Source organism: Chlamydomonas reinhardtii, chromosome 1, assembly GCF_000002595.2.
Source record: "Chlamydomonas reinhardtii strain CC-503 cw92 mt+ chromosome 1, whole genome shotgun sequence".
Classification (NCBI taxonomy): domain Eukaryota; kingdom Viridiplantae; phylum Chlorophyta; class Chlorophyceae; order Chlamydomonadales; family Chlamydomonadaceae; genus Chlamydomonas; species Chlamydomonas reinhardtii.
In genome coordinates this window covers 5306738-5332764 of record NC_057004.1, presented here as the reverse complement: position 1 = coordinate 5332764, position 26027 = coordinate 5306738, and the positions used below count along the sequence as shown (strand labels likewise).

Genomic DNA, 26027 nt, shown 5'->3' with positions numbered 1-26027 from the left:
CTCCCTCCCTCCCTCCCTCCCTCCCTCCCTCCCTCCCTCCCGCCGCCTCCCCTCCCGCCGCCTCCCCTCCCGCCGCCTCACCTGTGCGCCTGTGTGGGGTCCAGCCCCAACCGCGCCAGCTCCTCAGCCCTCTTGCGCTGCTTCTCCTCGTGCCACCGCCGCTGCCCGCTGGCGCTGTCGTCCGCTGCCGCCTCCGCGCCGGGGCTCTGCATGGGGCATGGGGGAGTGGGGACGGCCACGCGTGTGACATAGCATAACACAATCCGGGTTGCATATACACGGTGCCGACGGGCTCAAAACGAGCCAGGCGTGGTACCGCATCTGCGCTTCCGCTGCCCCTGCAGCCGGCACAGCACCGCTCATACCCGCTGCTTCTCTCACCACTCCCCGCCCCCAACAAACACCCGCCTCCCCCCTCACTTTCCATGGCGAGTCCCCCCCTCTGCTCCTCACCTTTTGCCTCTTCTTCTCCGCAATGACGGCTCCCTGGTTCTGCTTGCGGCACACCTGCAGCCGCTGCCGCAGCTCCATCAACTTGCGCTGCTTGGCGGACAGGCCCGCAAACGGGTCCGCGCCCTCCACCACCACCCCGCCTCCTGCGCCCCCCGCCCCCTCCTCCTCGCCGCCCTCCGACCCGGGGCCCGGCCCTGCTCCTGCGCCGCCATGTTGCCGCTCCTCCTGCTCCATCTCCATCTCCTCCCCTCCCTGCTGCTGCTGCTGCTGCTGCTGCTGCTCCGCCTCCGGCTCCGCAGACGCGTCACGCGCCTTGCGCTTCCGCTTCTCGCCGCCCTCCGCCGGCGCCGCCGCCGCCTCCGAGCCCGCCGCGCCCTCCTTGCCGATGCCCAGGAGTGAGGCCGCGATGGAGCCCAGGGCTCCGGCCGGGGCCTTGCGCGCCTTCTTGGCGGCCTGCTGCTGCTCCGTCTGCTGCTGCAGCGCCTTGAGCCGGGCCAGGGAGTCCTGGGGGCAGAGGGGGGTGCAGGGGTTGAGGGAAGGGGGTGCAGGGGTTGAGGTGGATCCGCGGGTGTTGGCACGCCACGCGGGTTGCTGCGTGGGGTTGCTCTCAAACTCCCGTATGGGGTAGCTGCAGCTCCCTGACCACGCCCCGCGCGCTTTCCCGCGCAGCACGCCCGAGCCCCCCTTGGGTTGTTTTGGGCTTTGAGTAGACTACCCCGCCCCCCCAGACCATTTTGGGCTTTCGTTTCGTTTTTGGACACTCCATTACACCACCCCACCCCCACGTTGCCCGCCCGCACCTGGTCCGGGTTCAGCTCGTTGGGGTCTGACTTGAGTTTGGCCGCCTCCTCCTTCTCCGCCTTGAGCTTGAGCATCATCTGCAGCTTGCTGGGCAGCTGCGCACGGGGGCAGCAGCAGCAGCAGGCGCGCACAAGGGCAAGGGGGCAAGGGGGCGAGGCGGTAAGGCGGGAAGAGGGGCGGCGGAAGGCCGTCCGTGCCCGGCACGAAGGAGGAGCGCACGCCTCCTCCTGTCGAGTTGCCAAGCCAGAGTCCCCAGAGCTCGTCGCACGCCCTGCCCTCTCGAACGTCTCTCCCCGCACAGCGCTAACACAGCCCCCCCAAACACACACACACACACACACACGCGCGCGCACACACACACAAACACACACACACACACACACACACACACACACACACACACACACACACACACACACGTACACATACACAGCGCCCCGCCCCCCTCACCTGCCCGCAGTCCGTGATGATGACCTTGCGGCTGGGCTTGCCGCTGCGCTGCCCCACCACCTCCATGCGCTTCACGGTGGTCATGCCCTCCACCACCCGCCCGAACACCACGTGCTTGCCGTTCAGCCAGGGCGTGGGCACCGTGCAGATGAAGAACTGGGACCTGCGGGGGGGGGGGAGAGGGGGCAGAGGGGGGAGCGGATGGGGGAGCGGATGGGGGAGAGGGAGGTGCGTGAGTTTCTGGGTGGGAGGGGGGAAAGGGGAGAGGGAAATGGGAGGCGTTCTGGAGTTCGGGGTAGGGGTGCGGCAGGTGGCGTGTGGGGCCACCCTCCCCCTGGACACCAAGCAGCCGGTGGTGGTGGTGGGTGGGTGCCGCCCCGTGGGCGGCGTACGCAGCAGCAAGTCGCTCAGCTGTCCCTCTTCCACTCGCCCCCAGCATGTGCCATCCGACCCTACCGCCGGCTCCTGCCGCCCTTCCCTGTCGCCCGCCCCTGCCGCCCGCCCCTACCGCCCGCCCACCGCTACCAGCCTACACCCACCGCCCACCCCTGCCGCCCATGTCCCCACCGCCCCTCCCTCCGCGCACCCGTTGGTGTTAGCCCCCGCGTTGGCCATGGATAAGATGCCGGGCTTGTCGTGCTTGAGCGCCAGGCCGGGCGCCTCGTCCGCGAATTTGGCGCCGTAGATGGACTCGCCGCCCGTGCCATCGCTGGCCGTGAAGTCGCCGCCCCTGCAGTGCGGGGGTGGCAGGACGGTTTGGGGAGGGGAGGTTGGGGGTATGTGTCATTAAGGGGGTGGGGTGGCAGGATGGGGGGAGTCAAGGACCCAGTCGGGGGAGGCCCGCCGCCCCGGGCACCCCGGAGGCTGCCCCCTCCTCTTCCCCTGAAGCTTCCCCGGCGATTCGACCCGTTGTGGGTTCGTTTGGACGCAGGACGGCAGCCTTGCGCATGTCGTGAACTGGGCGAGATCGTGGCCCCTAGCCACCGGAGTCAGGACTCTCAACGCCGCGGCACTACTTACTGGCACATGAACTCCGGGATGATGCGGTGGAAGACGCAGCCTTTAAAGTGCAGCCGCTTGCCCGATTTCCCCACGCCCTTCTCGCCGGTGCACAGCGCCCGAAAGTTCTCCGCGGTTTTGGGCACAATATCAGCATACAGCTCCATCACAACACGGCCAGCAGCTTCGCTGCCGATTTGGATGTCAAACCAGACGCGTGGGTTTTCCATGGCGTCTCCGCTTGCCTCTAACGGGCGCGGCAGCGCGTTGACGTTACTAGTGGTTCAAAGCAGCTAGTGTAGTCACCGTGACTGAAAGCAGAGCGAGGGAGTGGAGGGTAAAACAAATTCCTTGCAGCCTGCTCAGCAAGTTGTAGACAAGCCCTTCTCTGTAGTTGTGATTGTCAGATTAAAATAGAGAGCAACAGTGCGTTGTTCGCATAGCGAGTCAGCTTGAAGCAATTGCAGCATGGCGATGGAGTGCACCTCTTGTCCCACCTTTGACGCGCATGCAACCGATGTATAAACTGCAACCACCAAATACCCTGAGTCCATGCGGACATATGACTCTCTGAGCCTGTTCCCGCAACGAACTGACAAACATGTCTCGCGTTCCTGGGCTTTTACTGCGAGCGTCTAGCGGGTTAAGTGGCACTGTATTCTCTGCGTCGTCTGCGCCAGGCTTGCTCGCCACGGCAGTGGGGCGGTTGACTGTCGCAGGAGCGGAAGACTTGGTTACGCCTGCGTTGCCTCCCTCCCCAACACCACCCAACGCATGGCCCCTGCAACGGCCGCGCTGCTTTACCAGCAGCACACACAGCTGCAGCAGCGGTAGCAGCAGCGGCAGAGACAGCAACCCCAGCGCCGCTGCTGCCAGCTCCGGCAACAGCCCCACCACCACCAGCAGCAGCAGTAGCTCCTCCGATGGCCGCGAGGAACTGTTCGTAGGTGGCTACACCCCCATCACCAAGAAGCTGTGGACGGAGCGGCGGCGACAGGCGCAGAGCGCGGCCTCCGCCGCCCCTGGAGCGGCACCAGCGGAGGCGGCTACGGGCCCCGCCGCGCTGCTGCCGGACGGGCGGCGGGCGCCCCAGGACATCAGCGTCGTGTACAACTTCAGCTCCGACAAGGCCCTGCTTGACATGGTGCGGCGCGGCTGAGCGCGAACGCGGCTGCACGCCCTGATAACCTGCTTCCGACGCGCCGTAAGGCGAACACGGCCCCAAGCGGCTGTGGCGAGCACACGCCACTCAGCTGCCTGCCTGCCTCTGTCGCACGCGCCGGCACGGACCTGTGTCTGGCCGACCGCGCCCTCTTGCCCCAATCATATCACCGCCACCACCTTCCCGCCCCCCCGACCCCCCTGCCCTCGCCAGTACCGCAACCCCTGGGGCCACATGCGTGTGGGGCGGCTGCTTGAGGACCTGGACTCGCTGGCGGGCAACGTGGCCTTCCAGCACTGGTGAGGGCGTGCGGGGGCGGTCCGGGTGGTGGTGATGGTGGGGGGAAAGGGGGGGAGAGTTGTAAATACCAGCCCAAGAAGCTAATGTCAAACCCAATGCAAAAGAGTGGGGAGGGGGGCCATGCGAGCTGGCGCGAGGACCAGCGGATGGCGGGGCCCACCGGAACAGGTGGCCGAGGTACACCAGTGCAGGCAGGGGCCGTGCAACCAGCGGCACACCGTGTGGGCAGGGCGTGTGGAGCCGTCGGCCGTCGGCCGCGTGTCGCGTCGCCCCCACCCATCCTGCCGCCATCCTGTCCACTCTCCCTTCCGCATGACTGCTGTGCCCATGCGACCGCGCACAGCTACACCGGCCGCGGCGCCAGCTCCGGCGGCGGCTCGGGGCTGCCGCTGCTGGTGACTGCGGCGGTGGACGAGATCGCTCTGACCCACCCACTGCTGCTGGCGAGGGATGTGGTGGTGCGGGGGCAGGTGGTGTGGACGGGGCGCAGCGCTCTGGACATCCGCATGCAGCTGTTCCAGGTGGGCAGTCGGGCGGGGGGCGGTGCTTGGGCAGTTGGGGTGGGTGCTGGGGCGGTGGAGGTGGTGGTTTGGGGTGTGTGGAGGTGGCTTTGTCGAGACCCAGGGCACGAAACGAGCCCGCAGAGGCGGTGGCAGGGAAGCAGTGGTGCATGCGAGCCAGGCCATGGAAGGAAAGGTGTGGCGGCGGCGGCACGCAGCTGCCAACTGCTCACTACCCATTGAGGCCAAACGCCAGAAGTGCGGAAGTAGCAGCAGCCGTCGATGCTGCAGCGCCGCCGCCGCCACGAGGTTTACCCGGCTCCAACGTCCGAGGGGAAGCAGCTGCCCACCCGTCCCTCGCAACCTGACACTGACACCGTCACGGTGCGCCGCCTCCTCCTGCTGCTGCTGCCGCTCACCGCACAGGCCCAGCACGAGCCCGCCCCCAGCTTGGAGGCGCTGTTCTCATTCGTGCACCTGGACCCCGCCACACGCAAGGTGAGGCGGCGGCTCAAGCGGTCTGATGCGAAACACACACACACACACACACACACAGACATACACACATTCTCATTTGCTTTCCTTGTGCTCTTTAACATTGGTACACGTGCCTTGGTGGGGTACTGCTTACTTGCATATGGCGGCGCACAGTGTCGGCGCCCGCCCACAGGGCGTCCGCTACAGTTCCAATGTAGTTCCGTCCTGCCTGCGTCACGTTGCAGCCTAAGCACCGAAGCTGGGATCGGCCGTGCGGTGTAGCATGACCGCGCCTGTCGGCACCACTTAGGCTGTCAGGCTGTAGCTATGTGTTAGGGAAGTACAAGGGATAAGGGCTTGACACTGTGTATGCGAATGCGCAAGCAAACAGTGTCCCGTGTGTGTGCGCCTCTGTGCTGCGCTGCTATCGCAGGCCTCGCCTGTGGTCCAGCTGGCTCCGCAGACGCCGGAGCAGCAGGCGGCGTTTGCTGAGCGACAGGCGGTGGCGGACGCACGCAAGGCCGCCAGACAGAAGCAAGGCGGTGGCGACGCGGGGGTGCAGGCGGCGTGTGAGTGGAGGGAGGGAGGGAGTCCACTGCGTCAGCCTCCGCCCGCTCCTGCGTCACGCAGTGAGCCTACCCTGCATGCCCTGTGCCACCAGTGCCGCAGGAGACACGCGAGTGGATCCGGGACGCTCGCAAGCTACAGGTAAGGAAATGTGTAGCAGTGGCACCGTAAAAAGCTGTCGTAAGGTTTCTGTGGAAGGTGCCGTTACCGCTATGGGTACGCCACTCCCACAGAATGCACCGCCGGTGTCGGGTTTGTGTGTTTGGCGGGGTTGTTTGCAACATTGTTATGGAGTTCAACCAAAGCTACCATTGAAGCTAGGGCCGGCAAGTCGACTCCAAGCGCAACTTGTTGCTGTCTAAACACAGGAGCTGCCGGCTCTGGCCGCCGCTGACGGCGTGCTGATGCCGGCCACCCGCCAGCACAACACCTTCATCTGCCAGCCGCAGCAGCGCAACACGCACGGCCGCGTGTTTGGCGGCTTCCTTATGCGGTGGGTGGGTGGGTGCCTGGGTGGGCGGGTGCTTGGGTGGGTGGGTGAGTGGGTGGTATGCCCGAGCCCAACAAGGAAGTCCCGTCGTCAGCAGAAAGCCCGCCCAAGGGAGGAAGGGTGGGTGGGCCGTTTGGTGGGTGGGTGGGTGGGTGGGTGGGTGAGAACGCGCTGCGGCTCTGTTGTTGGGCCCGGTGCAGGACGGGAGCAAGTGACGGGTGGGCGAAAGCACTGCACTTCCGCCTCCCCCCCCCCGCAATGTTGATACCACCCTGGCTCCACTCCTCTACACTGCCCATGCGTCACCTGGGCGCGCCGACCTTCTGACCCGCTCTCCCCGCCCGCCCACCCGCTCATCCCGCCGACCCGCTCTCCCTGCCCACCCGCTCTCCCTGCCCACCCGCTCTCCCCGCCCACCCACCCGCTCATCCCGCCCACCCGCTCTCCCCGCCCGCTCACCCGCTCTCCCCGCCCACCCGCTCTTCCTGCCCACCCGCTCTCCCTGCCCACCCGCTCTCCCCGCCCGCCCACCCGCTCTCCCCGCCCACCCGCTCTCCCCGACAGGCGGGCCTACGAGCTGGGGTTCGCCACCACCTATATGTTCGGAGGCAGCCGGCCCGTGTTCCTCAAGGTATGTGGGGCCGGCGTGGGGAACCGGCGCGGGGGGCCGGTGGGGTTGAGGCTGCTCTACTTTGGGAAGCAGTGCTCAGAGACACGTGACATACCAAGCACGTGTTGTCACCACAGTACAGTAGAAGGGCCGAGGAACCTGCGGGGCCCGGCGCTCAAGGACTGCCTTTGTGATGACAGCATGTTTACTTGACAGCATCAATACTTGACAACCCCGTACGCGCCCCATGCGCCCCCCCTGTGCCCCCCCCCTTCCCCACGCTGTGCCCCCCCGTTCCCCACGCTGTGCCCCCCGTTCCCCACGCTGTGCCCCCCGTTCCCCACGCTGTGCCCCGCCCCCCTTCCCCGTTCCCAACGCTGTGCCCGCCTAGGTTGACGAGATCACGTTCAGCCGGCCGGTGGACGTGGGCGACCTGCTGCGGCTCACCTCCACGGTGGTGTTCGCGGAGGGCAGACAGCCGCCGGCCCAGGGGGCGGAGCCCAGCAAGGCAAGCGGCGGCGCACGGGGTGGCGGCGGACATCAAAGGGGAATTGAAAGGTTCAGACATTGGGAACAGGACACAAGGGGGGAATGGGGTAGCGGCGGCGGGGCCATGAGAGGTGGCACGACGCCGGCCTGTGGGGTCAGCTGCAGGGCGGGGGTTGCATGTCTGATGTGGTCGCCAGCACAGGGTCTGGATGGGCCTCATTGCCATCCCCCGCCCTCCTATGCCGCCAAGCAGCGGTGGCCTGGGGCCGCTCCTGCGCTGCATGTACTGCAACACAGGGTAGCTCCACACGGGGGGGGGGCACCATGCCGAGGGGTCTGAATGTGGGGTAGCTCCCGCAGCTGCTGTCTGTCCAGCACCTAGGCCCTGCAGCGCAGTACTGGCATGCGCGCCCCTCTTCGCTTCCCTCACAGGCGCGTGTGGTGGTGGAGGTGGAGGCGCGCGTGACCAAGCCGGAGGCGGTGGAGTCGTTCGTCACCAACACATTCGTGTTCGTGTTCCAGTTGCTCGTGCAGCCCGGCGGCCGGCCGCTGCGGCGCGTGCTGCCCACGTGCGATGAGGAGGCGCTGCGGAGCTGGCGGGCAGCCGGGGAGCTGGGCGGCATGTAAACCTACCTTGTGGGCGTTGCGGTGCGGTGTGGTGCGGTGTGGTGCGGTGGGGTGGACTGGGGACAGGCGAGTTACGTGCAAAGCGGTTACTCCCAGACGTAAGTTTGTCCGGTGCAGACGCGTGGCGACTGGTGAGGGGAGCGCCGTATTGCGTGCAGATTACTTACTGGAGTACGGGGTATAGGCGTGGGGTATAGTTCCCTTCTCGTGCAGACGTGTGGCGACTGGTGAGGAGGCACCGAAGTGGAGCGCTTGTGCATGTGTGTGTTGGGAGGGGGAAAGGCATGTCGGCAGGTGTGGTGAGCTGTTAGAGCCGCGCCCATGCTCCCAGCTGCTCCCAGTGACCTTCACGGTATACCCTCATGCCGGGCGGGTACATGGGCATGAGATGCCCGGCTGCATTAGCGACTGTGGGACGTGGAGTACCGTACATGATTTCGTATGCGTAGGGCCCACACCGTGTTCCTCTACGAATTGTGTTACACTGTTACACGGCTGCAATAGCCGAGCATTTCGCATTTCCTCACCCGTCAACTGTGCGGCGCTGCAGTCTGCAGAGTCTTAGCACGACATCCCTAGTCGGCTAGTCCCACGGCAAACGTATGTGATCCTGGGGCTGACTGCTGTCAGGGCGCGTCGACGGGACCGTGCGCCATGTGTTTGCCTCCTGTTACGAACTTCCGATGCGCGTCAACAACCCCATGGTCGCGCAACACATGTACAACCTCCAGCAAGTATGGATGTCTTGGGGCAGGCGCAAGGGAAAGGCGAGCCCTCGCGAGCACCCCCTGCCTTCCCCCTACACCCCCTCCGGCGTTCGACCAGCCATGCACTTCTGCTCTGCCACTGCAAACTGTTTGCCGTCTGCTTGAGGGTATGGGCATCAGCTGCACCCTACGGGACCTCGCCAACCTGCCTTGAACCCTGTCCCATCACACACCCTACACCCCCTCCCATTGCGGCTCAGCGGGCGGAGGGAAGCCCTCCACCATGCACCTTCCTCCCGTAGCTGCAGATGCGATGCTAGCTGGGCTCAAGGACTCAGTTCGTGAGCCCATCACACCGGCTCAGTTCGTGAGCCCATCACACCGGCTCGGGTGCCAGGCTTGCCCTGCCTAGATAGACAGCGTGCAATGCGATGGCTGCAACCTGGGCCGCACCTAACCGCACACGGGCGGATTCAAGTCATCACGAACACCCAATTACACCTTCTCTTGGGGACATGCATTTCCCAGCCTCAGGGGCTGTTGTCGAGGAAGTGCGGCACATCGCTCCACCATTCCGGCCGCGTGCGGCACACATGGCGCAAGAAGACCCCGTCGCTCCCGGGCACCACCAGCCGCTGCGCCGCAACGACGTCACAGAAGGCCTGCAAGCGACGAAAGAAGTAGCGTCATGAACACGACAATGCACTGTGAAAACCTTTCTGGCTGACGTCGATCGCGGCGTGAATGCGAACCGATATTAGTGCCGCGAACCAGCTCTCCTCCTCAGGGCAGCGCGTTCGGTGGTACACATTAACAAAAATGAGCTCCACCGAAGCTTGCCGGCTCGGATGCTAAGAGCAAGCGCAGCCACCTTGCCCTGCCCAGCCGAGCGGTTGGCCACGAAGGGTGTGGAGCGAGCCGCAAACACGCGATTTCTTGTCCCATTCGACGCAATTTGCTACTTTAAAACGATTTGCCTCTCTTGCGCCACAGTTGTAACAGCGATCGCAACACATCCAGGGTTATCAGCAGAGATACGTTGAGAGCCAGCGAGGCAGCCACGACGCCACGTCCTCAGCCTTTTTGGTCGTCCTTAACCGCACGTGAAAGCGAAGGCATGAGCGCGAGGTTTTTCGCGCTAGAGTTTTGCCTCCAAGCCTCGCCGGACCGTTTTGCCTCCAAGCGTAACCAGTCCCGCCCAGCCACGCTTCCCGCCAGTAGCGCCCTCCCTGCGCCCCACCCATACGTGCCCCAGTACGTACGGGCCAGCGGCCTTGCCACAGCTAGTGTGTTGTGTGTGTGGGGGGGGGGGCGGGGCAATGGCCAAGCGCCTGGGCACCTGGCAGAGGTTTCCAGGCAGGCTGGGTGCCCAAGACCATCCTAAGCCGACGCACGGATCCGGCGCTTCGTCTCCCGGGACCCCCTCTGCCATGCCGCCTCCACCACCCTCGCCCACCCCGGCCCCTCGCGGCCTCGCCCCAGTGCCCCACCGCCTACCTGCATGTCCACTCGGCCCGTGGCTCCCAGCTCCAGGCATATCTGCTCCACGTCACTGGCGTCCACATGCTCGCCTGGGGACCCAATGACAACGTTGCGGGCTGGTGCTCAGTGCCATTACGGGATCAAGAGTCCATGATCCCGTGTCCACAGCCAAGTTAACCACTTAAGCCAACACCAGGACTGTGCCGCCCCGCCGCCCCGCGGCCCTCCCTCCCCCTCTTCCCCACCCTCCCCCAACCCCGCCCTCACCCAGCAGCTCCAGCCCAGCCACCAGGTCATCCTGGTCCAGCCAGCCCCGCCGCCGCCGGTCCAGTCGCCGGAACACCGCCTCGGCCTGAGACTGGCGCAGACCCGGAACCACCTCAGGCAGCCCGCCGCCGGCCCCGGGGGCCTCGCCGGCCCCGGTGGCGCTGGTGGCGGGTGTGGTGGTGGCGCTGGTGGCGCTGGTGGCGCTGGTGGTGGTGTGCGGCGTGGTGGTGCCCACGGCTGCACATGTGAGGGAGCGGTAGAAGGAGAGGGGCCGTGAGGGCGGGGACGCGGACCGCGGGTGTGGTGTGGAGACCAGGCCAGCGGGCGCGCTGAGCCAGCCCGGCGGCCGGCCACCGCCAGACGAAAGATAGCTAGGAAGCCGCTCACCTTCAGCCCCAATCGTAACCAACGCAACCCAAATGACCCTTCTCCGTCGCCCTGCTGACCGCACATGCGCCAGCCACCTTTCCAATCCCCGCTCCTCCATGCTCACCACCGGCACCGGCGCCAGCCCGACCTCCGCCTCCTGCCAGCGAGCTCAGCAGCCGCTCATTGGCCGCTAGCACGCTCACCAGCTCACTGGGGCGGGAGCCCACCTCTCTAACCAGCTTCTCCAATACCTCCAGGTCAGTACAAGCAACGCCAGGTGTGCCGCCGCCGCCGCCGCCTCCAACCGCCGCCGCCGCCTCGGCCGCCGCCGCCGCCTCCAGCCGCCGGCGCGCCTGGCTGAAGCTGCGGTATACGTGCCAGCAGCGCCGGCTACCCTGCTCCTGCTCGCGCTGGTCGGGCTGCTGCGGATGTGGGTCGGCAAGCACGTGCGAGGGCGAAGGCACGTCGTCGCCGCAGCTGCCGCTGCCGCTGCCTCCCCCACCGCGGCTATGGCCGGCGTCGGGCCGGGGGCTGGGAATAGCCACGTAGGTGCTGCAGTAGTCGCCGATGCGCTGCTCGGCGGCGGCCAGGAGGTGGTGGGCGCTGTGGTGGGTTGGCGTGCATGGGGGGCGAGCATGGGGTTAACATGATTGTCAGGGAGGGGAACCGTCAGCTGCACATGCCGGTTCATGAATCGGGCCCACCTGCGCAGCACCTCTTCCATAGACGAGGCGGCCAGGATGTCGCCGACGACGTGCGGGCGAGCCCCCGCCGCGGTGGGCGACGGCCTTCTTGTGTTGTGTCCAGCGTCGTCGGCGCCGGTAGCTGCCGCCGCGGCTGCATGCTCGCGTGTTGTATTCATTCTTTTGACCCGGGTGAAAGGGCCGAGCCCGGAAAACGGCTGATGTGTGGAACAGCGTCGCCGCGGACAGGACCGTGCCGCGTCCACACCGCTACAGTAGTACATGACTGCTTTCATCTTTTTTTTGTGGCCCCAGTATTACTGGCGCTGGTCCTTCCTTCCAGTCTCGAAAGGGGCTTTTGACCCGGGTGAAAAGGCCCATTCCGAGGTACATTGCCCGCGCCGCAAGGGCGCCGCAAGGGCGCCGCTGCTGGATGCTGGAGCTTGAGGACTGGACTGAAGCTGACGTTGATGTTGATGGAGTTCCCCTGACCCGCTGCCACCTCCCGACCGGTGTGGGGTCGCGTGCGGTGTCTGAGCGAGGCGCTCTTTAGTTGCAACCAGCCTGCCTAACCAGGTGTGTTTGAGGTGACGCCTTGAGGCGACGCCTTGCAGTAAATGGCTGTGCGGGAGCGCTGAGGCGGACATCGTTGCGGTTAGGAGGTTGGTTTGTGTGGTCAGGGGTCAGGAGGTTAGTGTAGAGAGAGCGGCCGAAACCAGGAGTGCCTTGCCGTGGAACACGGCTCACCACCAAATGAAGGAACCCTTCAGTGGGGACAAGTGGTGGTGTAGCACCGCATGACTGCTTTCATCTGGAAGGAAGGACCCGCGCCATTAATACTGGGGCCACGCTGGGCCATTTGCCTGTTTACCTAACGCGCCTCCGGACTCAAAGGAGTTAGTGGGGCCACATGGACTCGAACCCAAGTAAATGCTCATGCTCATGCTGCTACACCCCTGTCCCATCGGACGTTCTTTTAGTGCTGGCGGCCAGGGCTGGCATCCCTGCTGGCGGCAGCTCGCTCGCGGCGTAGTTCGTCTTTGCCCGCACGAGCGCCGTGACCGCCGTTCAGAGGCGTGTCGGGACGCGCTTTTGACCCGCGGGGCACGCCCGAACCATTAAACGCCACAACTTTCTTCTCAAGCTCGACCTTTGCACGGTGACTGCCTGCCCACCTTCAAGCCATGAGACGGACAAAAGCCATCTGCGGACCATTGTTTGCTCTGACCATGCGAAGCCCGGTACAGGCGGGCGGCTTCCCCCAGGCCAGCAACCCAGCTACATGGCTATAGAGGGGCATGCACTAAGCACGCTGCGGCTGAGATTACAGCCTGCAAGGCTTGGAAAAGGACAAATGGTTGCGTGAATGTTGCAGCAATGTGACACAGCCTTGCCCGCGTTTGCCCGCAGGCAGCTGAAGCAATAATGGTAAGCCAGTAAAAAGCAATAGCTTGGCAACTAGGAATTCAGCCCACGTGAACATCGAGCGCTTTTTGCTCGCGCCCTAACTTGTCCTTGACTTCTACGGTCTAGCCCCACCACCTTAACAGTATTTACTTTCAGACATACACACACGGTATCCCACGGCTTCAGTGCTTCAGTGCCCTGGGGCCCTCACTAGCTCGCGTTGTTGCGCAAGAAACAGTATGGACTTTCTCCCTGTTGCGCCGCGCGTGGTCGGCTTCTCTGCCACGGAGGCGCCCCTGCAGCACGAGGCAGCTCACGAGGTTTGCAAGCTGCAGACGCAGCGGAGCTTGCTCAGCGAGATGCTGAGCCAGTGCGCGCAAGAAGGCGAGTACTCGGAGAGTGAGGTCGACGACGAGGAGAGCTACAGCGACGATGATGATGCTGGGGCGCCCATCGTGCGCCAGGACACCGGCTCAAGTATGGAGCCAGCGCGCTCCGAGCCCATCGCAATCCCTTGCGGAGAGTAAGTTTCCGGGCAGCAACGCTGGGCGCCTGCGAGTGGGCGCTGGCAGCTGGAGGGAACTGAAAAGCTATAAGGGACCGCTTAGGCTGGGAACCGGCCATGCACAAGCGCCGGTTTCGCGGTGACAGTCTCTGGGTGTTGCCCAGAGGTGATTCCCAAGTGGTTGAACGAGTTTAGCGTTGTTGTGCTAGCCAACCCAGATGCGCCATGGCTTGGCCAGCAGCACGCAAAAAGCTGCGCAAGGGTCTCTAAGCTGCAGTTTGCACGCGGAAAAACCGGGTGCCAACCGGGCATCGCCAGCGTGGACACGCTTTAATATCGCCGGATACGTCAAGGGCTTGTGGGTTTTCAATAAAGGTGCATGCAAGGGCTTAACAGGGCGCGCGAGTGGTGGTCGCGCACAGTGCTACTTATAAGCGCGTTGAGAAGGTCACCAGAATTTCGCAGGGGATTGACCTGTTGCGCTCGCTTAACCCATCCTGCGCGAGCCAGCTCTGCTGCAAACTATCATATCAAAGCTATGAGCGACCTGTAAACGCGGTTTAAAGGCAGCATTGCAGGTACCTCGCCGTGTGGTGCTCAACGCGTCCTTGTGCCCCTGCCTCTGCCCACGCAGGTCTTTCGCAAACCAGCGTGCCAAGGACGCCTACCGTCGCCTGCTGTACCAGAAGCAGGTTGAGCACCTTTACCAGAAGCAGCAGCAGCAAGTGCAGCAGATCGCACTGGCGCAACAACGGCAGCAGGCGTACCTGGTGCAACAGCAGCGCCTGCAGCAGGCGCAGGCGCAGGCCCGCGCGCAGGGGCGCGTGTAAGCAGTCACTAGTCACGTGCGACTCGAGCGCTCGATGTGGCGCACCATTCTGACCGCGGACTAGTCCTTGCTTACGTGGGTTGCGTGACTACTACTCTGTGATATCTATGCTGCACATCAGCAGTGACATTTTCGTCGCTGGCATAACCGAGCCGGCTGCTATCCGCCTGGCGGCATCTGCCGGCGGCAGCGGTTTGACATGCCTGCGCAAGTGACAAGCGTGCGTGCAACGCAGCGTTGCCATTCCCACGCGGTGTGGGTCATGGCGTGACGATCAGGGGATTCTAATCGTTTGACGTACATGACGTGTGGCAGCACGCCTGCTTTTTCTCTGACCCAAGACTGCATGTAGTGAGCCCGCCCTCTTGGGCTTGCTCCCGAACCGAATGCAACCGGAATCCGCTCTTGCGTGGTAGCCGTATGGCAATAGACGTAATACTGCTGAGCGTGATGAGCTTGCAGAGCGCGTGGGCTTTGAGTGCTTTTGGAGATTGCTACATTGAGGGGGGTTGATTAGCCCGGCGTGCCGGGCCATTAGTGAATTTGTTTGCTCGAGGAGTGATTGTCGGTTGAGCAGCGCGTGTGGCATGGCAAGTGTTGCCAGTCCGGGAGCAGGCAGCGATGATGGCTGGACACATGGGACACCTCGTACGCAGATGATTATGGCAAGTGCGTGTTCCTGGGTCTGGCGACTCACCAACGAAGAGGACCGAGACAAAACGAAAAAGGAGAGGCTTGTCGTCGGATGCCCAAGCGGGTAAGGCAGGCGTTTGTGCGGGCGAGAGGGGAAAGCATGCTGTGACTTGAGGGCTTGTGCGCCATATAGTAGGCAGACCGTGACCTGTGACGAATAGTACGCATAGACTTTGAAAGTGAAGCTGGCGATGTAGTTGTTTGTTTGGCAGACAGGTAGACCGTGCATGACTTTTTGGAAAGCGGGCCATTCGAGTGTAGAATGTAGGCGCTACAGCTGGAACTAGGAGTAGTTGTTTAGCATGTACGAGTACGTTAAGGGGACTTTAGGGTACTTACTGTTTGAACCGGACGGCAGTGCGCCCCGTTGGGGCGGAGCGCGTGCTCAGTCATGGTTGCTCAAGAACTGTGGGGTGCAGCTGTGGGAAATGGCAAGAAGACTGCGCCTGCGCGAGAGAAAGGTTTTAGGATAGCGGTGAGTCCGTACAGCACAATTGGGTTACGCTGCCAAGGTTCATGGATGATTTTGAAAGCTTATACAACAACATGCGCAGGCTTGGCAAGAATATGTTTTGTTTGCCGGTGGCAAATATGGTGCTAGTGAACACGAAGGAATGCGCTAAGAGGAAGTAGACGTGGACGATATGTAAGACGGAGTCTGCCCGCCCCGTACTCTGTGATTTCCTGATGCCTGGAGGTAGCATACAGGCAGGCACAGGCTTACACAGGCGACACGTTCCGTCCCCAGCTCCATGCAGTGACGCCTCCGGGCATTACCACATTGGCGTTCACGCATATGACTTGCTGCAGTATGAACAAGCCCGTATGCAAAACTGCTTCCAATCATGTACGATCTTATGATGCGTGCGAGCCACTCAGCTCGAAAGCCACAGTCTGCCAGCTGCACCGGCCCTGCGGCCCCGGTACACGCGCTCTTGCCTGCGCAACGCCTACCGGGGTGTCAGGGTGTGGCGTGTCCATGTGCATGCGTTGGCGTGTCTTGGCTCTCGCGGCCGCCGACAACACCAGTGCCTGAGTGCCATCGCCAGCACCGGGCCAGGATGACCTCCGCTGGAAGTCTGGAACTCGCGCCGCTCCCTCCGCCCCAGGCACCGGGGTGTCGACCATCTGCCGGTTTGTGCCTAGCTCGTCACCGGAGGAACGAAAGAGCAGCGCCGGGCTAGGCCGGCGCTGCGCCCTTGTAGGCCGGGCAACAGCCGCACCGCATGGCATGACACGATCCAACCGTGACACCATCCCCTCAACCCGGTCGAATGGGCCGGGGCTAAATCCTGCTCTGCCGGTGAAATGCACTGCCCGCAGAATGGCGTGTCAGGGGCTGCGGGGCATACCGTATGGCGGGACGGTGTATAGTTGGCGACGCAAGTGCTGGGATGGGGACTAGGGCGTTGGGAGCCATCCCTGGCCGCACCGCATCGTGGGAGTAGTCCCGCGTAGGCACGTAGAATGTCCGTTTACACACGTACGGGCGCGACAGGAGTGCTTGGACATCACGGCCGGGGTGGTTCTCGTCTGTTGAGTGTGCTCGGCTGAGTAACTTGGGGAATCTTGTCATGCCGTTACACCACTACGCCCAGTTTCGGTGTCCTTTTGGCTGTGGGTTTGAGGCCGTACGCCCTTTTCCGGCCCCGTGTCTACTTTCCTCTGCGCAGTCATTGTGTAGTGGGTTTCGGGCTATGTCAGCTCTCCCCGGGGCTCCTCAGGTGCACGCACCATTTCCATGCAAGGCAGGATGTCAGCGGGATGTCCGACTCTCGTGACCATCTGCTTGCAAAAACACGCGCTGTTCTATTACTGACAGATTTGCGATCATAAGGCATGGACATTTACATGTGCACTTTGTCACCTGCTACAGAAAATGTGTCACGCGGTACCGAAGTTGCACGTGCCACCGAACTACCAACCCCGGCACACAGCACGCCGACTGGCCTTCGTCACAATTATACTGCATCAGCAACGGGGTAAATCCGCCGTCCGCATAGCCCCCCTGCAGCGTGCTTTCCTTTTTGCCTTCCTTTCATGTGCCTTCGAATTGCCATGCTGCCGGTCCAGTTGGAGCTATGCGGCGCATACGGACACCTTGTGGAAAGCCACGCTCCGGCCATCCTGACACCCGCCCACACCCCGCCACCGCCACACGCCACACCACCACCACCCCCAAACGCCACCGCAACGCGCCACCGCCACGTGCCGCATCTCTCACGAGGCTCGGGGGAAGATGCCGAACGTGTTCTCCGCCACCGGCGCGCCGAGGTAGCCGATGACCACGATCAGTCCCACGATGGCTGCCACCGCCAGGATCTTCACGCCCACCTCCGCCACGCCGCCCTCCAGCACGTCGCCCTTCTCGGCCGCGCGCTTCATCTCCTCAATGAGCTTCTCGTCCGCATCCGTGGCGCGCTTGGCCTGCACCACCTGTGTGGTTGGGGCGAGGGGACGGGGTGAGGGGCCACGGGTGGCAGCGAGGGGTGTATAAGGTGGTTGCGAGTGCAGGACGTGAGCAATAGGCGTACTGGGCGGGTCAGCGGCTCGCACTGGCGCACGCCTCGACTCTAAGCGCGGCCCACAAAGGGTATGCCTGGCAACTACCGTATGAGTGCTCAACCGGAGCCCGGATTCACCGCCACCGTATAGCCGTCGTGAGCATGGGGCACCAGTGCACTACTTGGACCGGCATGCGGAACCAGTTTGCGGCGCTTGTCTTATGCCATTGTGTCCCATTTTAGACCATTGCAGTAAAGACAGCAGCAGCATCGCATGCAGGTGCCGAACCGCCTAACCTGCTTCCGGAGTGGTAGCGGGGACGCCCGGGAACTAGGAAGGCGAGGCACGGTGGCCGGTGCCCGGCTGCCGGCTCCTGGCATACGTGTGGAGAGCGCGCTCCTCATGCAAGCCATATTAATGCAGTTGAGCTAGGTACAATACCCAGATGGATCTCAACGGATACGCTAGAGCCCAAGCTCCTGGGAGCACGGACGACGCGGAAATGAAGGGCAAAGTGAGAGTGCAACACACCCGCGAACTCGAGGCAAAGTCCTAGGCGTTAGATGTGCAAATTGATTGCTTTTGTGTATGGGTGGCAGGGATCAAACACGAAAACATCATGATGCGCGTGCACATGGGGATTGATTTCTGTTCTCTTGCTCACTGTCTGCTCTACCTGCTGCATCTTACCAATATATTTATAGTTGTCTTTGGCAAGCTCTTGGTCCTGCGCTGCGGCTCGTCGACGCTTCCAGACAGAAGCGTTTTCAGCTGGAGCTCCTACGCGAACCTCGCCCTTTTACACGGAATCTGTTGCATTTTGCAACAAGCAGTACTGCATAAGGAAGGGATTGTTGTATGCAAGGCTCGGGAGCGCGCGGAGAGCCTTGAACGCGCGGTGAGGTGATGCGCAACACATGTTTGCGGTCGCATGACTCTTTTGATGCTGTGCGCTATGGTATGTGCATGCGGGTGAACGCCAGCGGTGACGGAAGGACTGGCAAAAGGTCACCTAGGGCGTGCCTCTTACTCGCTGAAGCCCCCGAAGCCCCGGTTATGTCCGGTTACATAACACAATCTTGAAGGACACATCGGTTGAACCTTGCCCTGTACAGGCCGGAAAGTATACCCGCCAGTCGCGCGCCATGGGAGCGGTTCCTCTAACACCCGGGAGCATGCCCGGGCAGCCAACTCTGTACCGTTCTCTTAGCAACACGATGACAGCGACATGTAGCACCAGCGGGCGATGCGGTCTGGGCGTCGGGAGGCTCGCACCCCGGCAATCCACACGTTCAGGTCGACGTCGTGTGGCCGCGTCTCCGTCACACGCGTTGCCGCTGCGCACAGGCGGTCAGCCCCTCGCGCTGAATCTACAGGGCGCTATCAACGCAGTCGCAGCGTCCCGAAGTACGGCCCTATCTTCCGGCGCAGCCGGCTCCGCCCCTGCTGCTCCCGGTGCGCCCGCGTCGGGCTGCGTCGTTGTCCGGGGTCTTCCCAGCGGCACTCGCAGGGCCGCGGGCCTGATCGCGCGCTCCGCCTCCGTCCGAACAACCAGCGTATCTCCAGGCCGGGGCAGCGACAGCAGCGGCGGCAGCGTGGAGGAGGAGGGCAGCCACTCCGCCAGCGGCTCCGCCAACGGCTCCGCCAACGGCTCCGCCGCGCACTCGGAGGGCGGCAGCAACGGCAGTAACGGCAGCGCCGCGTCCGCGCGGGCCACGCTGTTCGCAGACCTGGAGGACGCCGTGCCCTATGGCGGCCGCAACGGCAGCAGCAAGGGCGCGCCCGGCGCCGGACCTGCCGCGGTGTCCGCGCCCAACGGCGCCGCAGCCAGCGTCTCTGACGCGGCGGAGGCCCTTTCCAACGCCAGCTCCGACCACGAAGACCGGCTGGCGGCGCCGTCCGGCGCCGCCGCGGCTGTGGGTGCCGCGCACGTCAACGGCTCCGTCGCCGCGGCCCCTGTGCACACCTCCAACGGCACGGTGCGCTCCGCCACGACGGGCGGCAACCTGCCCCCACTGCACGACGAGGTGTGTGTGGTGGAGTTCGGCGCCGACGGCGACCCCACGCTCCGCTGCATGCCGGTCGCCGACGTGCCCACCGTCGCCGCGGTCATGCACAAGTCGCCCGACCCCGCGGCGGCGGCAGCCGCCGCCAATGCCCGCACCGCAACTCCCACGCCTGCCGTCGTGGACGCGGCGATTGCGGTCAGCCTGCGCCCGGCGGGCTTTGGCCTGCCGCAGGATGCCATCCGGGAGCATCTGGCTGGAGGCGCGGATCTGGCGTCTGACGTGCGCGGCACGATGGACCAACTGGCGGCGGACACGGATCCCGACGGCGCAGAGGCGGCCATGCGGCGGCTGCAGCCCAAGCAGGGCAGTGTGGACATGGCGGACACGCCCGAGGGCCTGGCGGACGTGGAGGTGTCGTCCGTGGCGCCCGTGGCGGACTGGCTCAAGGACCAGGTGTGTGTATGTGTGTGTGTGTGTATGTGTGTGTGTGAGAGAGAGAGTGTGTGTGTGTGAGTGTGTGTGTGTGTGTGTGTGAGTGTGTGTGAGAGTGTTTAAGCGAGTGTGTTGGGATGGGGTAGCCGTTCATGTGGAGAACGTAGTGATGCGATTACAAGTATGGATTGTCCGCGCCCAGTGGGAACAGCGGGTACGATACCGGGCGGGGGCGGGGGGTGGGAATGCCCGAGCCCGACGAAACGGGGGGTTTGGGGTTGTGTGGCGGGGCATTGGGGCGGGAGAGGGGGAGTATGAGACCCAGACTGAGGTGGGAAGGGGTGGTGTGGTGGTTGCCCGGGGTTGAGCCGTGCAGGTGCAGTGGGCAGGGTGCAGGAGGGGACCAACTTGCGGTGCAGGTACAGACTGGGTTGACGGCATGACCTCTTTTACAGAGGGCGGCGAAGTCGTTGGGGCCCGACTGGAAAGGCAATGAGGTCCGAGCAGCCTGCTGCCTTGACCCACATCGCCAAGGCCGTCCTTGGCGTCCAGCCGCATCACACTCTCAACTGAACCCCACCTAGTCACCTGTTCATCTCCATCCCTCTTGTCCACACCTCCCACAACCCACTTCCACAACCCCACTCCTACCACCCACTCCCCCAAACCGTAACCCGCTCCCCCAACCCACAACCCACTCGCCCACCAGGACGACATCACCACGCTCACCTACGCCGTACTGACCGGCGGGCTGGTGGCGGCGGCGGTGTTCATCTTTGACGTGTCCATCCAGACCATCCACGACCTGCCCGACATCTTCTCCAGTGGCCTGGGCATTGGCGGCGGCCGCAAGACCGGACTGGAGCTATTCGGCATGTCCATTCCCTTCCGGTACGCAGCGGCTCGGCGGCTCGGCTTGGGCCTCGGATACGAAAGGGCTCGAATACGGAAGGGCTCGAATGCGGAGGACGGAGTTGCGGGGATGGGGTTGCCTCACCGTGTCAGGCGCTGGCGGAAGGTGGCAGCTGGCGGCTTCCGACGACACGCAAGCTTCTGCCATGTCTTTGTCTGTTACCCATGTGAATGACTATGTCCGGCTCCGCCCACCTGCTCCTGCTGGGGCGCCAGGTGTGTGATGCCTGTGGCTGCCGGCTTCGCGGTGGCCTACCTCCAGAGCCTGGGCTTCAGCCCCGCGCTCAAGGTGCTCACGCGCGCCATGGAGGGCGTCACGGACGACTCAGCCAAGGCCATGCTGCCGAAGTCCTACTGGCAGGTGTGTGCGTGTCTCTGCGTGTGTGTGGAGAGCATAAGCGAACAGGGCCTTTGCGCCGCTTCACTGTGGGAGGCCGAACGGAAGGGGCACACGCGTGCGGTGGATGGAATCCGAGGCGCCAGGCGCGAACTGGGTCAGGTGTCAGGTCGTGGCGCCACCGCTCACCAATGGCACCTGCATTGCCCACCCCATCTTCCTCACGCCCCTCCCTCCTCCCTCCTCCCTCATCACTCCTCCATTTTGCTCCTTGACACAACAGGTGGCGCGCAAGGCCGCCGCCTCCGCCATCACTTTGGGCAGCGGCGCCTCGCTGGGCCCCGAGGCGCCCAGTGTGGAGCTGGGAGCCAACACCGCCGCCGTCATCGCGCCCAAGAACCTTAGCAAGCGCCGCCAGCGCATGCTCATCGCCGCCGGCGCCGCTGCCGGTGCGTCTGTGCGGACGGTTGCGCCTCTTGCCCATGATGCGTTCACTAGCAGTGGTGTACACGTGGAAAGGGACCCGGGGGCCGGGTCTGAAAAGCATGGCTGTCGCCGCGGGACGTGGTCTTGCGCTGAAGCTCCCTTCAGGTCCCAAATCCACCGCATGATTCACAGGTACTGTCGCCCAACGCTCCCCCTCACTCGATTAGCTCGCTTTGGGTTCTGGACTGAACTAATCCTCCTCCCTCCCTCGGTTTCGTTTGAGCTGGTCTCCAAAACCCTCCCTCCCGCCCGCCATTTCACCGCGCAGGTGTGTCCGCCGCCTTCGACGCGCCCGTGTCCGGCGCCCTCTTCGCAGTGGAGTTCGTGCTCAAGTCCAGCCGCCTTGGCCTGGACCGCCTGTCCACCTCCACCGTGTTTGTGTCCACCTCCGTGGCGGCCGGCGTCATCGGCTTCCTGCGCACACAGGGCCAGGCGCTGGGCATTGCGGGCGCCGGCACCCACTTGGTGCGTGTGCAAAGGACGGAGGGAGAGGGAGAGGGGGAGCGCCGTCGGGGTGTGGTGGGGTGGGTGTGTGGGGCGCTGGAAGGGCGCAAGCGGGGTCGGGTGAGGACTCAGCTGGATCAGGTGGATAAGGTGAAGGACAGCTTAGTCGCTGGGTGGGGCAGTACGGCGACGACCACCGTCCCTTTCCTCTGTGCCCGTTGCGCGTGCCAACCTTCCCCTCCCTTGCCTGATCGCTCCCCTCCCCTCCCCCTCCTCGCTACCCCGCAGGTGGGCCGCATCCCCTACTTCTCCATCCAGCCCAACCTGTTGGTGGACGTGGCGCAGTTCTCAGCACTGGGACTGGGTGAGTGCCGGGCAGCAGAAGCAGAGACACACAGAGTGGCGGAGGGAGGCGGTTGGATGAGCGCGGCACAGGCGGAGGGCAGGCCGGCAGCAGGCTGAGGGCTGGGACCAGGGCGAGGGGGCCGCAAACGGCGGCGGGTCCACAGCTCTCGCTCAGAGTGCGCCCCTGCACCCTGCCTCCCTCACTCTCTCCCTCACTCTTTCCCTCTCACTCCTTCACTCACTTGATCACTCACCCTCCCAACTCTCGCCCTGGCGCCCCCACCCCCGCTGCAGGCTGCGCGGTGGCGGCTGTGGCGCTGTACGAGGGCGTGCGCGTGAGCGAGATCGCGCTGCGCCCGCTGCCGCGCTACCTGTCCGCCCCGGTGGCGGGCATCATGACGGGAGTCATCGCGTACCGCTTCCCGCAGGTGCGAGGGCCAGGGGAGCTGCAGGGAGCTGCGGGGGAGGAGCAGGCGGGGCAGGGTCGGGGCGGGATGGGGTGGGGCGGGGCGGAGTATGTACGCTGATTGCGGGTGGTTGCTGGTGGTTGCAGCGGTCAGTCGGAGTGCAGGCACGGCAGCATGTGGGCTGCAATGACAGGGGACGGGATGGGCTGTATGCAAGCATCTCGGCAATACCGTAGCATTCCCCACCCACCCACCCCAACCATCCACCCCACACACCCACACACCCCGCACACCCGCACCCTTCCACCTAACCCCCCACAGGTGCAGTACGGCTACGTGAACCTGGAGGAGATCTTCCGCGACTCCACCGGCATGTCCGCCGGCGACCTCACCGCACTGCTCACAGCCAAGATCGTGGCCACCTCCGTCTGCGTCGGCGGCGGCCTGGTGGGCGGCCTCTTCGCGCCCTCGCTCTTCCTGGGGGCCCTGGTGGGCGACATCATGGGGCACTTCGTGGCGGAGCCCTGGGGCCTGCCCGACCCCACCTCGCTGGTGGTCGTGGGCGCGGCGGCGGTGCTGGGCGCGGCGTGCCGCGCGCCGCTGACGGCGATTGCGCTGATGGTGGAGATCACGCGCGACACGGGGCTGCTGGTGCCGCTGCTGGCGGCCATCGGCGTGTCCAGCCTGTTCACAGACTACCTGGAGGGCATCTTCTCCAAGCGCCTGGAGCAGGTGTGGGGTGGGGTGGGGTTGTGTTTGGGGAGGGGGAGAGGGGGGTATGCGCCCGAGCCCAACGAAATAGGGGCGTTCGGAACTGAGCGGTTGGGCGGTACCTGGCGTTGGAAGGGAGTGGGGATAGGGTTGCCGCGTTGACGGGCTTTTGGTCTGGCGCCTGACGTGCGTTTCACCTTGCTCACCTGCACCCTCCTCGCCCGCACCCTCCTCGCCCGCACCCTGCTCACGCCTACCCTCCTCACCCGCTCCCGCCCCCCCCCCCAGGCGCTGGTGGAGCTGTACCTGCGCGAGAAGGCGTTCTTCTGGGCCGCACACCTGGTGCCGCTGCCGGAGAGCGCAGGCGGCGCGGACGGCGCCAAGACCGGTGAGCGCCGGGGCGGCTGCCCTGTGGGTGCCTGCCCGTGTGGTGCAGGCGGGGCTTGGAGACCGTTGTGCGGGAGCTGGGATGCGACAGCTGCTGTGGTAGCCGGTGTGTTACCTTTTTCTCATGCCGCGCACCTGCCCCTTGCCCCTCTGCACCCCACCCCACCCCCGCAGTCGAGGACGTGCTGGGCACTCGCGCGCGGCTGTACGTGCGCCACACGCTGCCGCTGTCCCAGGTGCGAGCCATGTGCGGGCCGTGGCCGGGCCTTGCCACTTGGACGGATGCCTCACACGCCGGTTGCCTCACTGCCTCACTTTTATGAACCGGCAAAGCACACACAGCACGGGAAGGAAGATGCCCTGCCTCTTGCGCCGCGCTCTCCGCCAGACCACCCCTTGGCCTGGTCCCCATTCTCCCGACCCCTACCTCGTCCCCTTCATCCTCTCTTGAACCCCCCTCCCACCAGCCCTCCTCCATCGACCCCCTCTCCCTCCCACCAACCCTCACACGCGCCCACACACAGGCCAAGGCCGCCATGGCTGCCAAGGGCAGCAGTGCGGCGGTGGTGGTGGACGACAACTTCTCGCCGCTGGGGGTGGTGTACCTGGAGGACGTAGAGGCGGAGCTCATCCGGCAGCGCCTGCTCAACGAGCCGGACGCCAACTTCAACCGGGGGTGATTCCCGACTTGAGCAGCTGTGTTCTCTGACAGGGGCACCCGTGTCCTGGGCGCTGGGCGGCAGCGGCGGGGCGTCAGCAGTGGATGGCGGCAGTGGCTGAGCTGCGGAATGTATTGGGCGGCGCTGTCCGCGGGGGAGCGGGAGAGCGGGCGCAGCAGCGCCGTGACGCAGCACCCCAGGGGCCGGCCGGGCGGGCGCGACGAGGAAAGGGCTGCCCGCCGCTGGCGAGGGACAGCGGCGGCGGTGGCGGACAGGACGCCTGTCAGGGGCGGCGGAGGACGATTGTTACGGGCAGAGGCGGCAGCTTCAGGGCTGCAGGGCCCGGAGCTGCATCAGTCTTGGCGATGCATCTTGGACACGGAGAGCTGTGGTGCGTGCGCAGCCGTGGAGGCGCTGGATCACACACGGGCGTGTACGGTTGTCATTCCGGCCTCGACATGTTGCAGCACGTGTCGCTGTTGGTCGAATGTAGGCGAGCAGGTCACAGCATGGGCCGACCAGGGCGTCAGCTCCAGCGCATATAGCAATACCAGACCGGCGCTGCCTGGTTGCACGGTATGGCATCATGGCATCTCTGTCTTCTGGTTTGTATGAAGAAAGCCACGGAAGGGCGCGTCGTTTGGCTGCGTGTGGTTTGGGGTAAACGGGGGGTGGGGTCCGCGACGCTCATGTACGCGCCGGCATTTCGTCCCGGCGCCACCGCGCGTGTCCTTGCGTGTTTTTGTGCGTTATGGCCGATGCAAAACTGGCATTGGGTCAAGAGCAAAGAGATGGGTGAGTGCGGGGGAGCGAGAGCGAGTTGGGGGAAGCGAGCTTTGTGAGACGAGGAGAGTCAGATCCCGTGCGTCAGTCGTCCGACCGCCACACACGCGGCCGTTACACACGTGCGATGTGCCATCCATCCCCGTGTGCGAGATGCAGTTTTGGGAAGGGTAGTGGGAGCGGCGGCGATAGGAAGGGCAAGAATGGTTGCCTTTCAAGGTTTTGCCTCGAGATACTTCTTCCGTGCAATTATTGCCAATGCATGCTATTCTATGCGCTTGGTGGCCATGCTTGGCGATGAATACAACGCACGCACCCGCACGCGCACTTTGCAAGCATGTATGGATGTGTGGGGGCAGCCATGCAGTAGAGGAGTAGGCACCGGAGGAGGAGGATGGTGAAAGGGCCCCGACGGCAAGCTTCCTCGAACACGACGTTCTTTATTGGCGAAGAGAGAAAGGATCTTGGGCCTGTGGGGACGCGGCGTAGGCGAGAGCCACGGATGGCCTAATACCGTGGGCACCCGTGGAGGGCATTGTAGGGCAGAAGCGGTAGCTGAGTAATTATTATGGTTGCATCAGTGTAGACTTCGCGTTGCAGCATAGCGCAGGATGTGCGATAGCCGATAGGCGGTGCGGTCATTCTGGCACGACTTCCCGTGATGTGGGTCGGGCGTTGCAATACCTGAGCTTAGTAAAGGGATGTAGGCGGGAGGGGCTTACCCGTTGTAACTAGACACATCG

General features: G+C 64.4%; 6 protein-coding genes across 8 annotated transcripts in view; 3 read left to right on the top strand and 3 right to left on the bottom strand.

Annotated features, from left to right (window-relative positions):
* Positions 1-3122, bottom strand: part of CHLRE_01g037400v5 (uncharacterized protein) — a 6352-nt gene extending 3230 nt beyond the window's left edge. Inside the window, exons 1-6 of the mRNA XM_043058743.1 lie at positions 2725-3122; positions 2291-2434; positions 1705-1867; positions 1254-1349; positions 454-957; positions 82-206 (exon numbers count right to left, since the gene is read on the bottom strand). Coding sequence (XP_042928657.1) covers positions 82-206; positions 454-957; positions 1254-1349; positions 1705-1867; positions 2291-2434; positions 2725-2933 — 1241 coding nt within the window. The 5' untranslated portion in view covers positions 2934-3122. The remainder of the gene's footprint in view (positions 1-81; positions 207-453; positions 958-1253; positions 1350-1704; positions 1868-2290; positions 2435-2724) is intronic.
* Positions 3123-3242: 120 nt separating this feature from the next.
* CHLRE_01g037350v5 (uncharacterized protein) lies at positions 3243-8508 on the top strand. The gene is made up of 10 exons (XM_043058742.1): positions 3243-3847; positions 4079-4164; positions 4509-4686; positions 5092-5163; positions 5576-5711; positions 5804-5850; positions 6078-6202; positions 6764-6830; positions 7201-7317; positions 7731-8508. The coding sequence occupies exons 1-10, from the start codon at positions 3305-3307 to the stop codon at positions 7923-7925; spliced, it is 1566 nt and encodes a 521-aa protein (XP_042928656.1). The 5' UTR covers positions 3243-3304; the 3' UTR covers positions 7926-8508.
* Positions 8509-8560: 52 nt separating this feature from the next.
* Positions 8561-12092, bottom strand: CHLRE_01g037300v5 (uncharacterized protein). 3 transcript variants are annotated; one of them, XM_043058740.1, is made up of 6 exons: positions 11455-12092; positions 10875-11353; positions 10382-10618; positions 10130-10203; positions 9473-9711; positions 8561-9294 (listed from the first exon to the last, which is right to left on the bottom strand). In XM_043058740.1, the coding sequence occupies exons 1-5, from the start codon at positions 11610-11612 to the stop codon at positions 9658-9660; spliced, it is 1002 nt and encodes a 333-aa protein (XP_042928654.1). In that variant the 5' UTR covers positions 11613-12092; the 3' UTR covers positions 8561-9294; positions 9473-9657. The 3 variants fall into 3 exon arrangements, with proteins under 3 accessions (XP_042928654.1, XP_042928653.1, XP_042928655.1); XM_043058741.1 differs by having other exon boundaries at positions 8561-9711; XM_043058739.1 differs by lacking the exon at positions 9473-9711.
* An 810-nt stretch (positions 12093-12902) lies between these two features.
* On the top strand, positions 12903-15529 carry CHLRE_01g037250v5 (uncharacterized protein). Its single transcript, XM_001690060.2, has 2 exons — positions 12903-13363; positions 13980-15529. Exons 1-2 carry the CDS (start codon positions 13080-13082, stop codon positions 14173-14175), a joined length of 480 nt encoding a protein of 159 aa, XP_001690112.1. The 5' UTR covers positions 12903-13079; the 3' UTR covers positions 14176-15529.
* An 801-nt stretch (positions 15530-16330) lies between these two features.
* Positions 16331-17952, bottom strand: CHLRE_01g037200v5 (uncharacterized protein). The gene is made up of 2 exons (XM_001689598.2): positions 17669-17952; positions 16331-17303 (listed from the first exon to the last, which is right to left on the bottom strand). The coding sequence occupies exons 1-2, from the start codon at positions 17783-17785 to the stop codon at positions 17088-17090; spliced, it is 333 nt and encodes a 110-aa protein (XP_001689650.1). The 5' UTR covers positions 17786-17952; the 3' UTR covers positions 16331-17087.
* A 110-nt stretch (positions 17953-18062) lies between these two features.
* On the top strand, positions 18063-26027 carry CHLRE_01g037150v5 (uncharacterized protein). The gene is made up of 12 exons (XM_043058738.1): positions 18063-18270; positions 18488-19834; positions 20523-20704; positions 20942-21086; positions 21346-21511; positions 21817-22013; positions 22281-22356; positions 22632-22765; positions 23066-23476; positions 23744-23843; positions 24017-24078; positions 24367-26027. The coding sequence occupies exons 2-12, from the start codon at positions 18590-18592 to the stop codon at positions 24520-24522; spliced, it is 2874 nt and encodes a 957-aa protein (XP_042928652.1). The 5' UTR covers positions 18063-18270; positions 18488-18589; the 3' UTR covers positions 24523-26027.

What these genes read in the sequence shown, in the direction of transcription:
- CHLRE_01g037350v5 (XM_043058742.1), top strand. Translation starts at nt 3,305, where the DNA reads ATGTCTCGCGTTCCTGGGCTTTTACTGCGAGCGTCTAGCGGGTTAAGT. An exon ending in AACGTGGCCTTCCAGCACTG is followed by an intron (nt 4,165 to 4,508) that starts GTGAGGGCGTGC and finishes GACCGCGCACAG; the next exon opens with CTACACCGGCCGCGGCGCCA. An exon ending in TCCGCATGCAGCTGTTCCAG is followed by an intron (nt 4,687 to 5,091) that starts GTGGGCAGTCGG and finishes CTCACCGCACAG; the next exon opens with GCCCAGCACGAGCCCGCCCC.
- CHLRE_01g037250v5 (XM_001690060.2), top strand. Translation starts at nt 13,080, where the DNA reads ATGGACTTTCTCCCTGTTGCGCCGCGCGTGGTCGGCTTCTCTGCCACG. An exon ending in ATCGCAATCCCTTGCGGAGA is followed by an intron (nt 13,364 to 13,979) that starts GTAAGTTTCCGG and finishes CTGCCCACGCAG; the next exon opens with GTCTTTCGCAAACCAGCGTG.
- CHLRE_01g037150v5 (XM_043058738.1), top strand. Translation starts at nt 18,590, where the DNA reads ATGACAGCGACATGTAGCACCAGCGGGCGATGCGGTCTGGGCGTCGGG. An exon ending in CGGGCGCCGGCACCCACTTG is followed by an intron (nt 22,014 to 22,280) that starts GTGCGTGTGCAA and finishes GCTACCCCGCAG; the next exon opens with GTGGGCCGCATCCCCTACTT. An exon ending in CGCGGACGGCGCCAAGACCG is followed by an intron (nt 23,844 to 24,016) that starts GTGAGCGCCGGG and finishes CCACCCCCGCAG; the next exon opens with TCGAGGACGTGCTGGGCACT.
- CHLRE_01g037200v5 (XM_001689598.2), bottom strand. Translation starts at nt 17,785, where the DNA reads ATGGCTTGCATGAGGAGCGCGCTCTCCACACGTATGCCAGGAGCCGGC. An exon ending in CGCTACCACTCCGGAAGCAG is followed by an intron (nt 17,304 to 17,668) that starts GTTAGGCGGTTC and finishes CCAACCACACAG; the next exon opens with GTGGTGCAGGCCAAGCGCGC.
- CHLRE_01g037300v5 (XM_043058739.1), bottom strand. Translation starts at nt 11,612, where the DNA reads ATGAATACAACACGCGAGCATGCAGCCGCGGCGGCAGCTACCGGCGCC. An exon ending in ATGGAAGAGGTGCTGCGCAG is followed by an intron (nt 11,354 to 11,454) that starts GTGGGCCCGATT and finishes AACCCACCACAG; the next exon opens with CGCCCACCACCTCCTGGCCG. An exon ending in CGGGCCGAGTGGACATGCAG is followed by an intron (nt 9,295 to 10,129) that starts GTAGGCGGTGGG and finishes CGTCGCTTGCAG; the next exon opens with GCCTTCTGTGACGTCGTTGC.